The 16471-nt window shown below is 37.0% G+C and overlaps 1 protein-coding gene across 1 annotated transcript in view; it reads left to right on the plus strand.

Moving 5' to 3' along the window:
* Window positions 1-16471, plus strand: part of thrab (thyroid hormone receptor alpha b) — a 329532-nt gene that overhangs the window by 284643 nt on the left and 28418 nt on the right. The window contains exons 6-8 of the mRNA XM_020918395.2: window positions 6265-6365; window positions 10011-10158; window positions 11033-11238. Of these exons, the coding sequence (XP_020774054.1) occupies window positions 6265-6365; window positions 10011-10158; window positions 11033-11238 (455 nt within the window). The remainder of the gene's footprint in view (window positions 1-6264; window positions 6366-10010; window positions 10159-11032; window positions 11239-16471) is intronic.

Genomic DNA, 16471 nt, shown 5'->3' on the forward strand with positions numbered 1-16471 from the left:
TTTAAATGCCAAGAACAAGCAGACGGTGTATATTTTTATGTTTTGTTTTTCACTGGTCGTGTTCAGACAAGTTTTGAGAAGTGGACATTTGTACAGTTATTGTTTTCACACCTGGCAGTAACTAACTCCTCCTCAGGATTTTCAACTGGGACCCAAAAGTAGGTCACATAGAGGTTGGGAGCTAGTCACCTCTTTTAAGGACATACACTGTTTTTTTTTTTTTTTTTCAGTTTGGCTAGTCAGAAAATGTTTCAATTGTATATGTCAAAATGAAATAAAAATCTCAAAATGACAAATATTAAAATCACTTTTATTGGTGAAATGCAAATCAGCTCAGTCTGACTGTAAAAGACGAACTGAGTAACCTTTTAGCAAAAAAAATTAAAATAAACAAAAACACTACTTTTTTTTGTGTGTGTTTTATTGCACTGAAAAAAAAAGAAAAAAAAAAGTGTTGTTGCTGTGAGTGGGCTTGCATCTCCACAAACCTGCCTCTTATTTGGCCTTGAGGAGGACCCTTGCTTGTTTCCATGGAAATACTGTTATTTTAATATTACTACTACTACTACTACTACTACTACTACTACTACTACTACTACTATAATAATAATAATAATAATAATTTAATAATTATAATAATAATAATTATAATATATAATAATAATAATAATAATAATAATAATAATAATACATCTTTATTTGTAAAGCACTTTTTAAAACAAGGTTTACAAAGTGCTGTACAAGCAGCAAAGAACAATACAGAAATAAAAATAACATACAGAAAGCCTACAAAAACAGACAATGATGCAAACAATCCAATAAATTATAATAATTAAATAAAAAGAAATAGAATAAAAATTAATTAGGAATCAAATCGTTTGACTATAATGTTCCACACTATGGCATAACACTCAGTTGTAATAGTAAGTAAGTAAGCAGTAGTAGTAAAAGTAATAGTAAAAGTCGTATGGTTTAACTTTGTGTTTCCATGGTCTCATGCAGGTGATATGCCACCTCTAGAAAGTTACACATTAATGCTTTTAACAATGAGGGACCAAAATAGTTATATAATTTATCATGCCAGTGTTATGGAAGCAGTTGTTTGCATTGTCCATTATTTCATTGAAACTTTATCAGATTTACCCTTGCAGGAAAAGCTAACGCCTTGGTGCAGGCTCATTCCAATTCCAACATTACCCACATTTTGAAACCCAAAAATCTACAATAAATTTCCCCGTGCACAGAACTTCTCCTTCTATAAATATGCAGGTAGAAAGTTTTAGGTACCCCACTTCAATCGCTCTCTTATTAACTTTCTTTATTGAGAAATCCATCAATGATAATCAAATATAAAGTACCAACTCAGTCTCTGCCTCACTCATTATTGTATTAGCGCTCTCATCAGACTGTTTAATGAAGGGTATTAACAATGTTCGTCAGTGCTGCATTAGAGGAGGCTTGCAGTGAGAGCCAGGACTGCTTTTCTTCTGTCTGGGTTTTGGTTCTTGTCCCAGACCTCTTCATCACAAACTGAAGAATCATTTGTCACGTCCATTGTACTTGTCCACGCTTGATAGTGCTGCTGGAAACACTTTATCAGATTAGACCAACAGGAGTTTATGCCAAGTTTGTACAGTGCACGTTTTACATTTTTAACAGCTACATTTAATCAGATTTTTATTCTGTCATTAGTCTATTTGAACAAAACAGCTCTACTACAATGTTCATATACATTTTTTTTTTAGTTTACTATATCCATTGTCAGATAGAGACAAATATGCAAACTTCGACCACAAGAGGGCACTAAAGAAACAAAATCAGATATGGTCAGTGTGTTCTACATCTTCATTTGATCCCATGAAGATCCCATAGTTAATACAAATTCAAGTTCAAAATTTATTAGGGATGCAACAATAACCAAAATATCTTGATATCATATCATCAAAAGTTCTCACAATAATATCGTGGACCATCACAATATATCGAATTACAAGTGTCTTTGCTTAAATTCATTGTTTTGGTGCAGCAACAGCTAAAAAAACAGAGGGAACTACATAGACCATGATCCTTTGCAGTTACTGTGCAGACTACATGAAGAAATAACTGTTATTAAGCACTTTTAACGCTTTAATTCTTTATATTATAACAGGGCATTTTAAAAGAAAAAAGTACCACGTTCACAATTTGTTCGCCTCCACAAAATATTGCAATAAATATCGTATTGTGAGTTGCATATCGTGAAAATATCGTACTGTTACATCCCTAAAATCTATTGTAATTTGAGATACTTTTTGTAGATGGACAAACCTTTATTTCTTCGTCGCGTAATGGGACACTACTTCTTGTGTGAAATCCATTTTGAAATATTAAAGTTGCATAGGCTCTTTTCACACTTACGTCACAAACCAGGAGGACGTTTGGAAACACTGAAGTAAATGTGATCAGCTGTAAAATGAAGACTGCATGCGTATGTGCTGTTTGGAATTCTCTTAAATTTGGCCCCTCATCTCTTCTAATCACATGTACCCAGTGTGCTCGGAGTTGTGCGTCAGTGTGGAAATGAAGAAAAATGAGTTATGGTTGTAACTGTTGTTTAATCGAACATAACGCAACGCTACAATGACATGTAGATGAAGAAAACTGGGACATTTTCTAATTTTTCAAAGATTTTGTTAGACTTACTACCACTAACAGAGACCGCTGGAACTTGTCATCTCATGTTTCTAAACGTCTTCTTGGTTTGTGATGTAAGCGTGACCAGAGATTATTCTGTCCCTTTTCTTGTGGGTTTGCCACCTGCTGGTCTCCATGGAGATGATATTGCTTTGCCTGTTATGTTCCACAGTATGGAATTAAACCCATTCATCTTCATGGACATGGGCAGCTGGCGCCACCTAGTGCCTCCACTCAATTTAATTTCTCTCCAGCGACTAGGTCAGGAATCGGAATACACTATATGGTTCGCAAAAATCCTGGAAGTGCGAGTTCAGGCACCAGCCAATCAGCGAAGAGCTATACATTCTGTGTTGGCAACGATTCCCGAGATCGAGGATTTAAAGCCGGAATAAAGAGAATGTTTGGTGAATTTCATCAAGGGGAAAGACATTATTACTCTTCTTCCTACTGGATTTGGGAAAAGCTTAATATACCATTTAGCCCTAGCGGCGCATTACATACGTCATGACCAAATAGCAGTGATTGGTTAAATAAAAAAGTACCCGCCTACTGTTGAACGAACAGATTCTAATGCTGCGAGGTTTCTACGAAGTGAAACCATCTAATGAATCAGGCTACAGTTACAGGTCTGATCTGTGGAAAAGGCGACCTGTAAGAACTGTAAGAATACAGAGATGTGCTTTTGAGCAACACCTGTAACTGAATAAATCCACAAAAAGATGCAGTACATATTCTAGCAAAGCAATAACATCTCCATGGAGACAAGTAGTGGTGCACTCCCTCTCTAGAAAAGTTAATCCGTGCCCATTTAAATAATTACATTTAGCAGTTATTTAAAACATATTTGCAAACCTATTTTATAACCATTGCAAGAACGAAGTCAGAGCTACAACTACACCAACATGACTTTTGGCACAATTTCCCCAAATCTGAAGCAGCTTCCCACTCCTAATCTTCGGCCGGCTCTGTGACCTATCCTCTTAAACGACAATCCCCCGACCGCAGAGCTCCTGAACAGCCAAACTCACCGGGAGAGTGATTTATAGGCAATACCTGTGTAACACCAGCACTGCTACAGCCCCTTTCATTCTCCACTCCAAACACCTCCATTTGTGCTCGAGCAGGCAGAGACAATCAAACTACGCCTGTATTGAACTGTCCGTGCCGTGCTCCCTGTCAAGAAGAAAAGAAAGAAGGGGTGAGGGAGAGTGTTAGGGGAGGTTGCAGCGCTGTTGTATGTGTTTGTAGCCCACGCAGAGACTATTGAGTGACCCCGGGTGGACAGGAGGACAAAGGACGTAGGACACAGGTGGAGGTGGGCGCAGGAGAGGGCCCTGATTGAGGTTTCTTCTCGAAGAGGCAAACCGAGATTGAGAAAACAGCGGGGATGGGGTTGAGAGAGAGGAGGATAATTGGTGGAGGGGGAGAGAAAGATGGAGAAGAACGGGAGGATATATATTTAGAGAGAGACAAAAGAGAAGAGAGAGGAAGGAAGGAAGGAAGGAAGAAGAAAGACATTCCAGAAGTAAACTCAATTTCTCAATCATTTTTCCTACCAACTTTGGGAAAAAACAAGTTTGAAAGCTTGCTCAGGGTTTATCAGCTACGTTCAAATCAGTTTCTGAAACTTTATAAAGCGCCAAGTTAACAAAACATTTCACCTAATCTTGTGTCTTAAATGATTTTTTACGTAAAACAACCGCGTTATGGATATTAGTAAGCACGTAGCTGCTTAGAATCCGCAATGTCCTTAAAAAAATTGGGAATAATGACTGTAAAATGTACTTCCGGAATCAAAGTGGGTGGTCACTGCTGAGCTGAGAGAGGAAGAGGGAGGGAGGGATAAGAGAGAGACTGGATTGGATTGGAAGAAGAGATAGAAATTGTGAAGAAGAGAGAGATAGTAGAAGAAAGACATGTAGAGGAGTGTGAGTAAGAAGAGATATAAAAAGAGGGAGAGGGAGAAAGGGAAAATAAACTAGAAGTTGAAGAAGAAGTCCAAGAGAAAGGGTAAAGAGGAAGGAAGAAGAGCGAGAGAGAGAAAGATTAAAGAGTGAGAGCGTGAGAGGGACTGATAAGAGACAAAGAGCAGAAATAGATCCAGATGTGTGTTCCTCTGATCTCCTTGTCTCCGCTTTTGTTTGAGTGAAAGATGTGATGACTTTACATTGATGATACAATCTAATCGAACATCAGTGACAAATATACTCCAGCAATGAAAACAATATTACAATATGGTGGAAAAGTTCATTTATAGTAACAGTCAGAGAAGGTGAGATTAACTGGTATATTAATTTGTACATTTTGTTGCAGTGGGGGTAATAATCTTTTCACAATTTAACACTTATACTTTCTTTCCTGTAATTCTTATTTTCACTTGCAGTTTTCTAGAGATTCCAGTGAGACTACAGTGGCACTAATATTTCTATTTGAGTCATTTAATCTCATAAAGATTGGGAGTATACACACCGTTCTTACCCATTATAGTTAATTTTATAATGTTTTTGTAAATACAGAGGACAAAAAAGTCAAGGTTATTTATCCATTAATTAACCATTGGATTTATATAGCACATTTCAAGATACTGAAAGCTCTTTACAGGGTATTGGCCCCTTCAACTTAGCCAGACTGGTGCCACCTAGTGTCTCCACGCAATTTCATTTCTCTCATGCAGCTAGGTCACAGATCAGAATACACTAGATGGTGAGTAATAACCCCAGAAGTTGTAGACCGTGCATTGGCCAATCAGCGAAGAGCTGTGAAGCCATGACGTCAAATTCAAGCGCCTGTCTGGGTCCCTTTTGTGGTACAGCACAACAGTAAACAAAGCGGTCGAGATGGATGTAGACGATACGAACTTCAAATTTTTTATTGCACCTTGAATTCGTAAGTTCACCTCATAGAAACGACAATGATTGTTGACAGACATGTTCACTTTTTGCTTTGTTTACTGTTGTGCCGGCAATTATTTGGACACTACTGAGCGTTCCGGGGCATTACATACGTCACGACCAAATAGCAGCAATTGGTTAAATAAAAAAAGTACCCGCCTACTGTTGAGCGAACGAATCCTAATGCTGCGAGGTCAGACGGTTTCCACAAAGTGAAATGAATCAGGCTACCTCCAACCACCAACACTCACGCACACACCACATTCATACTAAGCAATGTGGGTGAAGTGTCTTGCCTAAGGACACAATAACGTTTTGCCACTGTTGCCCCTTTTTGACATCTGGTATTCCCATCGGTCTCCCATCCAAGTACTAACCAGGCCCGGTCCTGCTTAGCTTCTGAGATCTGACAAAATCACTGAATACATTTTTGTTTTACTTTGATAAACATACAAATCTTGAATATGTGTTTATAATCCACCAAGGTTTACCATGAGTTCAACTGAGGAGAAAAAACTACTTATATTGACCGAGAAGTGAGTTTTCTGTATTTATTGCAAAGGACAATCTCAATTCACTGCATTGTTATGACTGTCTCAGGGACATATTCTGAATGCCTATACTTCCTTTGTAGAAACTTGTGCATAGACCCTTGAATTGGTTTTCATTACATTGTTTGTGTCTGTCTCTCCGCCAGGGTACATACCTAGCTACCTCGAGAAGGATGAGCCATGTGTGGTATGTGGGGACAAAGCTACAGGCTATCACTACAGATGCATTACCTGTGAAGGCTGCAAGGTAAGAATACTGCAATATACAAAAGTTTACTGTGTTTGGAAAAATATCTCTTGTATTAGAGTTGTCTAAAGTATCAAATTATATTACCAATTGATACTAAAAATAGTATCGACACTAGATAATCATTTGGGTAAGTATTGATACTACAAAAAGTCACATTTACAAGACAGAAATTAACCTTTTCTGAATGATCTTGAGCTGTATCAGAAAAAATATAAGAGCACATAGACTAATATATGCCCATGGACCACAATGGAACAGACCTGAATGACTGAGGGATTACACAGATATAAGACCACATGGGAATATAAAATAAAGTACTATTATTTAATGCTGAAAATGACATTCTACTGACTAAAGAAAGAGTGTTTTTAAATTATAATTGTGGTGTCAGGATCGGTATTGAGTCTATTCCTTAGTATCAAAATCAAGTTTGAAATGTTATCTTGAAATCGTACCAAATTTTTTATCGATTTATATACAGTGGTTCCTCGTGTATCGCTGGGGTTATGTTCTAAAAATAACCTGCAATAGGAGAAATCTGCGAAGTAGTCAGCTTTATTATTATATCTGTTTTAAGCCCTCGCCACACTTTATACACTTTTTACAACAGGACAGCTACAACCCTTTTTGCATCCTTCTTAAAACTTATTGCTGCTGTCGTCCTCATGTTCTTTTCCTCCTTCTTTATGTAACGAACCGAAGATTAATTTATTCTGTAATGGCGCCCTACAGCCGCGTAACTTCTGCCTTCCTTCAGCATGTCCAGAAGTCCAGCTTTTTGTGCGATGGTTTGCATCTTCCTCTGCCTTTTGGGTGTGAGCACAGGAGCCTTTGTTGGTGCAGAACATTTCGTCGACGTTGTGGGTTTTACCGGGGAGAAAATTTCAGAATCACACTGCTAGAGATCGAACATTTATGCAAATTTGTCAAGCTGAACGCATTCTCTACTGTACAGGAGGCACGGCACAGAGGAGACTGATTGACAATGGTCTACAGTCCCTCAGCCAATCAGGACGCAGGGGGAGGAACACAATATGTGTTCATACACTGTAAAAAAGGCATGCCAAATTGCACACAAAAAAATCCGCAAAACTGTGAGACTGTGAAAGGTGAACCGCGATACAGTGAGGGACGACTGTCTTTCTATGTATATTACAATTAAGTCTATTTGAGTTTTAATGTTAGGATTATGTTCAAAACTTACATTTTAAACACAACATCCAGGAGCACTGAAATATGAACTGAAATATAAACTATCAACATGTTTGTAGTGGTCTAAACTACAGAAATAACAGATTTTATACTTAATAAAACAAGATACTTTTTGTTTGCAAGCCTCCATTCTAATCACAATATTGCAATTATCTTACAGGCCTCTTTCAAATGCCCAATTAGGGAAGCACAATTGATCATGAAAATCTCATTTAGAATTGGCACAAATATCAAATTGCAAGGATTCCAAGTATTTGTGTAACAGAATGCCCTCCGCAGAAAACCAGCTGTCCTTGTGTGTCCACTGGGCCCTATTATAGAATCTGCTAACCTTGTCATTTTGTGCTGTACAAACTCTGATTTAGCAGGGTATTTTCAATATTTTGCTTTTGCTGTTTAAAAACTGTGCTGTGAAGAGAATTCTGATTGGAAAGAAACTTCAATACAACAAAGCAGAATTCTGCATTTTCTCTAAAATTCGGCCCAGTTTCTCATTGTGCACTGCTGCATTTTGAGCCTTTACCTTATTAATACATTTTAGTTATGTTTAAATTTGTCTGTAAATGAATTCATTACACTTTTGGACCAAGTTGTAGCGTTCTTTAACTGTGTGACAACTAAAAACAGCCCGTTCTCAGACTAGTATTACAGTGCTGGTATTCTATGTTCCAATAACACAGCCTAATCTAATGGGTTATTTAAAGGAAAATCCCTTCACTGTTTACATTTTAGCTACCCAATATAAACTTACGATTTACAATAAAAACATCTACGAACCAAAATAGATGCAATGTTTCTCATACATCTCCTGATAACGTCAAAAACTTCATTCCAACACTCTTATATTTGTGTATTAAAGTGCTTATCTAGTGTCTGTATTTTGCCTTTTCTGTAAATAGGCCAAATGAAATAAGTTTGGTATCTCTTTCATAACACGCTCACTCTGGCTCCCGATTCTAGCAGTTTTTGTTTTTTTTTAATGCAAACTCGATGTAGGCCACACACAAGACGAGACTGTTCTGATGAGTACATTTGTCTGTGCTACCATCTGTTGTAAATATTAGAACATGTTTTAGGAACACTTCTGCAAAGCTCATCGCGAAGACTAGTTCAGTACAAGCTTTTCTTCCGGTCTCCCTCTGTCTCCAAGTCTGGTCATCTTGTCTTTTTTAAGAATTTCAGAATCTGTTCAGTTTAGGGCTGCAAGATTCATCAAAATTTTAATTTGAATGGACGCAATTGGTGTTGTAATCAGTGGCGGAGTTAGAAAATTGGGGACCCTAGGTGAACTTCAATTTGGGGCCCTCACTATAATGCACTGTTTTGTTGGTGGGAGGGAGGGGGGGTTGTATTTTTTAAAATATTTATTGTTTTTTTCCCCATTGCTCTTGAAACACGCACATCTTTATTTGAATTATGGTGGATTGAAATCTTGTCTTATTAGTTAGGTTGCCTACTAGATAAACAGAGCTGAAAGTAGTTTTATTTATTTATTTATTTTTGCTAGTACAATTACATTTTTGTTTATATCCATTACATATGATAATGATTATGCTATGATTATATTCTAATCAGGGTCAAGCTAGTCCATTCTAATGTGCTTTGATAGTTAAAATTAATCTGACAATCAGGTACTATTTTGATGTTTTTTTGTTTAAAACTAAACTACTCTCATTTAATGTCATATTGAGAGAAATTTTAATTGCTCTGTGGCCTTGGTGATCAATGGCACTGATGGCTATTGGTTGGGGGCCCCTCCAGGTTTGGGGGCTTTAGACGGCCGCATACTGTTGCCTAATGGTAGCGCCGCCTCTGGCTGTAATCTTTGAAGTGCCATCATTTCCACCACAAAATTAAATATTCTGTCTTATTCTGGTGGGGAAAAAAACTGGTGACCTTGTTAGGGCTGTAGTTCTTCAGTCAATTAGACTTAGACAAACTTTATTGATTCACAAGGAGAATTATTTGGACACAGTAGCTCACACATCACAATATAATATAATAACAATATAAAAGGCAGTAATACTGTAAATTTAAAATAAGCAGCAAAAATAGCAAGAGACTGGTGTCAAAAAAGGCATAATGAATGTATTAGTCAACCAATATTTTTATTTATATTATAAGGATTCATATGGGACAACCACAGAAAGGAGAGACTAGTAAATAAGTGCTTATGTAAAAAGGCAGTTTAAACTCATGATTCAATCTGTTTTTATATAAATACATTGTTTCCTACTTTTTTCACCATAAATAGCTGGATTTGCATGAACTCTTGTTAAAATATGAACTTTGAATCCTGTTATGTAAAACATATATGTAATCACAGTGCTTGTCAGAAACATCATGATTTGATTTTTTTCTCAAATGGTTCAGCTGTGCTTCCTGTATTTAAATTTAATCTTGTATCCTCTGTGCTTTTGTCTGCCTCAGGGTTTCTTCCGCAGGACTATTCAAAAGAACCTCCACCCCACCTACTCCTGTAAGTACGATGGCTGCTGCATCATCGACAAGATCACACGCAACCAGTGCCAGCTGTGCCGCTTCAAGAAGTGCATCGCGGTGGGCATGGCTATGGACTGTGAGTCATGTCTTTTTATAATAACAATAGAAACATGGGACACAAGAGACTGCTTGCACATAAAACGCTAAATTTAAAGTTTAAAGGTCCTATATTACATAAAACGGACTCTTATGAGCTGGAACCTCATCAAAAGCATGCCCAGAACTGTGTTTTACTTCATTCACACATGTTTAAATAATCCTGGTTTATTAGTCTGTCTACATCTCAAAAGATCAAGATGCTCTATGATACAGTGTTCTACCTTGTGATGTCATGAAGTGGTAGTGTCCAAGTTATCAGCTCCTTTTACCTTTTGTTCAGTAAAGATTGGCAATTCCAAGGCTGAAATCATCCAAAATATTCTAGTGAAAATTGTGAATAGTTTAAAAACACAATGGAGCACTTCTCAATTAACACATGACATCACAAGGTGGAACAGAGTGTTTTCTGTTTGAGAGAAGAACTCAGGATAAATATGCAGGGTTTGTGTGTTAAACATGTGTAAATGAAATAAAACCACAACTCCAGGTACATTTTTGATGAGGAAATCACAAAATAGCATAATACGGACTCTTTAAAAAGTTTTTCTGTTTTGTCCAGACAAAATAAAGAATTATTTTATTGCTCACTGTGGCATTAAAAAAAGTTATTTGTCCTTATGTCTATGCCGGTATGATAACTGAAAGTAGACAGATCAGTGACTCAATCAAAATGTTAAGCATAACAATAAAAGAAAGTAGAATGAACAGTAACAAACTAAGACAGTTCAACATTTGGAGTTTTGTATTGTGATCATTAATTAACAGCCTCATCCTTAGAGTGATAATTGCAGATGAAGTCCTTGTGAAATCTTGACCTAAATTGTGATGATTCGTGTGTGCGTTTGTGGCAGTGGTGTTGGACGACTCGAAGCGTGTGGCCAAGAGGCGTCTCATAGAGGAGAACAGAGAGAAGAGGAAGAAGGAGGAGATGGTGAAGTCTCTGCAGGTCCGCCCCGAGCCTACGGGGGCAGAGTGGGAACTCATCCGCCTGGTCACCGAGGCCCACCGGCACACCAACGCTCAGGGCGCACACTGGAAGCAGAAGCGCAAATTCCTGGTACAGTCCTCACAAGAAATACACCACATGATACATGATACAAAATACATGATTATAGGTACAGTGTGTAACTTTCCAGAGGGCCTCCTCACCTGTATGATTCCATGGAAACAGAAAGTTAAAACCATCCATTGAAACTTACCATACTGAGGAAGATAATAGTCAAAGAAACAACATTTCCAATCAATAAAATAAGTGTCAGGTCTGTGGAGATGCAAGCCCGCTCACAGTAAAGACATGTTTTTCAGTGCCAAACTCATAATCAAAAAAGTTGAGTCTATTATTTGGCTAAAAGTGGTTGTGGCTTTAAAAAAAAATAATTTAGTAAAGTAACTGACCCTTATCACAAATTTAACTTCAAATGTGTACTCAAAACAGTAACTACAAATATCATCTGTGAAATTTAGTTTTAGTATTATTTTTGGCTCTAAACAAAAACACAAATAATACAATAATAGTAATAATGTCTTCAATTAACATAACACTTGTTTGGACACTCAAAGACTTTTCACCCTTCTGCTTTATTCATTCACTAAACTACTATTCATGGAAAGCCACAGGCAGTGACACCTTCATTGTTTTTATCTATATTTTCTCTCATTACAGTAAAATCCTCAATTCGTGTAAAGGTCTTCTGAAAATACAGAATACGATAAATATTTCAGTACAGTGACCTTTACAAAACTGTGCCGCGGGCTTCAGAGAGAGACCTGTTATTTCACATGACCTTTAAACACAGAAAGGTCAAGAGGTCACAAGCAGATATTTTTACGGCTGATTTTCCTTGTTTATGTTCAGAGAAAAAATGACTCATCCTCTGGCTTTATGCTATGTTCTTTTACGAGCCAGGTTGTATGGTTTGGAGACTAACGCTTCAAAGCATTGATTCTGAAATTGTTGTACAAATAACATAAAAGGTACATGCAGTTCTTCTATAGGTACTATTGATTCTGTATCGCTTTGCAGGTGTAATCATGGCTTTAAAAGTCCTACATATATATATAAAACAAAACAAAAAAAAATGTTTGGTAGAGATTGGTAATTGCAGGGCTGAAATTATCCAAATGATGAAGGTGTACAGAGTTTAAAAACACAGTGGAGCACTTCTTGTATTACCACATGACATCACAAGGTTGAGAGAAGAACTCAGCCTAAATATGCAGGGTTTGTGGTTTAAACATGTGTAATGAAACAAAACACAACTTTATAACATAGATCAGAAAATATTCATTTCAAATTCAAATTAATTCATACATTTTTATGACTAGTTCTGCAAATATCAAATATTCTCTTTAAAATCTTGATAGTGTCTTATAGGGGTGTAACGATATCCAAGTGTCACGATAGGATATCGTCACGGTACGATATCGTGGTAAAACTCACGATATGGTGGGGAGGCTCACGATTAGGGATGTAACAATATCCAAATTTCTCTGTACAATATTTTCACAATATACATCTCACGGTACAATTTATTAATTTAGACAAAACTGTTAATATGCTACTTTTTCCTCTTAAAATGCCTTGACAAGACTTAATCCAAAGAACTAAGACTTAAAACTGTTATTTCTTCATGTAGTCTACACTGAAATGGAGCAAAGGATCATGGTCTATGTAGTTCCCTCTGTCTTTTTTTTTTAGCTATTGCTGCACCATAACTCTTCATTTAAGCAAAGAGACTTGTAATTCGATTGTGATGGTCCACGATATTATTGTGAGAACTTTGAAGATATGATATCACGATATTTTGGTTATTTTTACATCCCTAGCGTCTTACTTAAGATCCATTTTGGCTTCTTAATAATAGACTCTAATGCCCCCAGTCTAAAACAAGCTGAAGTATAATAATATAGTATAATTAAAATGATTACTTATCATATTTACAAGCATTTGTACTGTGCAAAACTCTTTAAAGATTAAACAGAAGCAAAACAAACCTCAATTTTATTTACTCCAATAATTAGAATCAAATAAATTATTAAAATAGAGATGTCTGAGCTACCTTAGTCTCTGCAGAAATATTTGGTAATTGGTAAAAATTGATCCCTTGACAAATTGATCCTGCGCTTAGTATCTTGTATTTTTTTACTTTTACTACATATTTAGTGTTCCTCTTAGTACTGTATATCTGATTGACATTAAAATACATGAGTGTACTGCATGCTAGCGCCTCCACACAGCTGCTTGTCGGTGCCACTCAGTACCACTTTCTTCTGTCTCTATTCCCAGAGGCTGCCTCCTCACAGCTCTCCTTCTATCCTCTTTTCCTCCTCCTCTCCTCCACCCCTCCTCTCATCTCACCTCGTCCTTCTCTCCTCCTCTTCTCCACTTCTCCTCCTTTCCCTCCTCTCCTCTCCGCTTCTAATGCCTTCTTCTCCTCTTCTTCTCTCCTCCTCGTGTCCTCTTCTCCACCTCTTCTCCTCTGCCTCTCCACCTCTCCTCTCCTCCTATCCCCTTCTCACGCCCTCTCCTCTTTCTCCTCTCCTCGTCTCGTCTCTCTTTCACTTTTGCATTCATCCTAATCCCTCTGCGCTCCAAACGAGACCCACTTCTGAGCATTCACTTTCTTTCATACCTCCACTTTCTATACTCCTCTAATCTGTTTCCTGTCCGTGTGTCTTTCTTTTCTCAGTATTTTTTTCCTTATCTCCACCAGGGCAAATCCTCAGACATAAGCGCTCACTTGGCAGGCGAATTGGAAGTCGTAATTTGGGCTCATCCGGGCTGTCCTCCTGTTGTATCGTGCACATTTCTTTTTGGACAGAAGTGTCAGGGTTTCCCCCACGCGGACTCATTAACTGTGGCGTCATGCTCCTCTGCACTATCACGCTGCATTTTTATATCCTCTTCAAACTATTCATTATACTCAATGGCAAAGATAAATATTGTAAGCAAGTAATACAGCTTGTGCCTGCACTTTTAGGCACGCAAACTGGCAGACTTTAACAGAGTAAAACTGGCCTGGATGGGAAAGTAGAAAGTAGAAAGTAGGTAGTACCAGTAATTACAAAGTGACAGTACTAATTATTACAACAACAGTTGCAGTAACAATTTAATTAGTATTGTAGTAAGAGTATTAGTTACAATAATGGTATACAATGTAGGGTCTATAGTAGTAGTAGTAGTAGTAGACAGTAGTAGTATTAGTAGGCGTGAGAACAGTATTAGATGATAGTAGTAGTAGTAGTAGTCCTAGTAGATAGTAATAGACAGTAGTAGAAAGCAGTAGTATTATTAGTAGTTATGGTAATAGTAGATAATAGTAATAGATAGTAGTAGTAGTAGTAGTAGTAGTAGTAGTAGTAGTAGTAATAGACAGTAGTAGCAGTATTAGTAGTCGTGGTAATACTGTAGTAGTAGATTATACTAGTAGATAATAATAGTAGTAGTAGTAGTAGCAGTAGACAGAAGTAGTAGATAGTACTAGTAGATAGTTGTAGTCCTAATAGATAGCAGTAATAGACAGTACTAGGTAGTAGTAGTATTAGTAGTCGTCGTAATAGTAGCAGATAGTAGTAACAGATAGTAGTAGTAGTAATAGTAGTAGTAGTGGTACTAGTGGTAGTAGTGGTATTAGTCACATTTAAAATACATATCAGTACTTTCTACCAAAAGGTGAACTAATGTTAAAGCTTTAAAATGAATGTTCCACAGTATGGCATTACATCTACCTAACTTTATTTAATTACATGTTTTATTCCTGAAAAATACCTTGAAAAACTTGTATTCTTGTTGCGAGTGGGATCACCTCTCCACAGATCTGACTTGTCCTTGTATCATCACCTGCTTGTGTCCATGGAAGATACAAGTTATTTGCCGTACAGTGGAACATTCAGCCGGACATTCAGTACAGCGCTGTTGCTTTTCTACTTCAGTGATACAATTTGGGCATTATCACATTTTTGTTTTTCCTCAGTTACTGGTAAAGTGTTGGTAAAAGCTGTAAAGAGGGCGCAGCAGCTTTAAAGGTACAGTGAATAAACCTGTCAGGAGGTAGACACCGTGGAAGCTGTGGTTGCTAGGAAACTACAAGCCCGCTCCGGTACGAGACTGTGGGCCGATAATTAGGCTGCGGTCGGCTGGTGTGAAATTTCAAGCAGAGTAAAAAGATCAAAAATACGGAGAAAAATACTGGAAAGGACACACATTATAGAAGTGTGTGTCTCAATGAAGGAAACGAACAATGTAAACGCTGAAATGGGCCGCGATGGAGATGTAACTGAAATGATTTGTTACAGTATATGAGCTATTTTAGAAACATTTCAACAGTATGGACTTCACCCACCTCCTTTTTCTGGAACTTAATTTCTCATATATATAACAAAAATATATATTAAAAGTTTGAAAGCTTGCTCAGGGGTAATCAGCTTTGTGGTGACTAATGAGCACAAGACCTATAATTTAGTTTAAAATCTGTTTCTGAAATGTTATGAACCGCCAAGTTATTAAAGCATTTCGCTGATGTTTTGAATTTGCTTTCTGGGCTTAAACCAACCCACGTTATGGATATTAGTTACCACGGAATTTCTTTACACTCCGCATTGCGTTTAAGCTCAATGAATATATGAATTTTTGGTCGAGGGGAAAAAAAACAGAGCAGACGGTCTCCATTAGTACCAAAGATTTGAGGTCTACTGAAAAAAACAAAGAAAACATGTAGGGTAAAGTGATTTGATTTGAGTATTTGATCTACCATGTGAAATTATCTCTCGACTAAATATTATTTTTTGTCTTTTTATAATCGTAAGCCATTCTTGAGTCTCTTGAAATACAGTATGTCTTTTAAAGTATTGATATTCCCACTGCCCTTTATTGTAACAAAACAATTACAATAGAATATAAAGTTTTGTTTCATTATAAGTTAAAAAGCACTGGTCTATCTCAACACACGTAGGCCTCTCCATGAGTTTCACAGTAATGAAAAATCTGGACCGTGGCTATACTGATTAACAATCGAAAACAAAACATTATAACTTCTGGCGGAAACGTCCTCAGAATTTTTCATAAACAGGAAGCTGAAGCTGAAATGACAAAAGACAATTGGAAAGGCCAAGGAAAACTGTACAAAAATATAAACTTGGACTTAGAGAAATGATTTGGACACAGTAGCTCAGACATCACAATGTAATGTAATGACAAAGAATAAAACATAATTCTAAATAAGTAGCAAAGAAAGAGCAAGAAACAGGTGTCAAATAAGGCATAATTATAGAAATGTGTATGTACAAGTCAA

The sequence above is a fragment of the Boleophthalmus pectinirostris genome, unplaced genomic scaffold (genome assembly GCF_026225935.1).
Source record: "Boleophthalmus pectinirostris isolate CB_2022bp ecotype Guang Dong unplaced genomic scaffold, ASM2622593v1 HiC_scaffold_14, whole genome shotgun sequence".
NCBI classification, from domain to species: domain Eukaryota; kingdom Metazoa; phylum Chordata; class Actinopteri; order Gobiiformes; family Gobiidae; genus Boleophthalmus; species Boleophthalmus pectinirostris.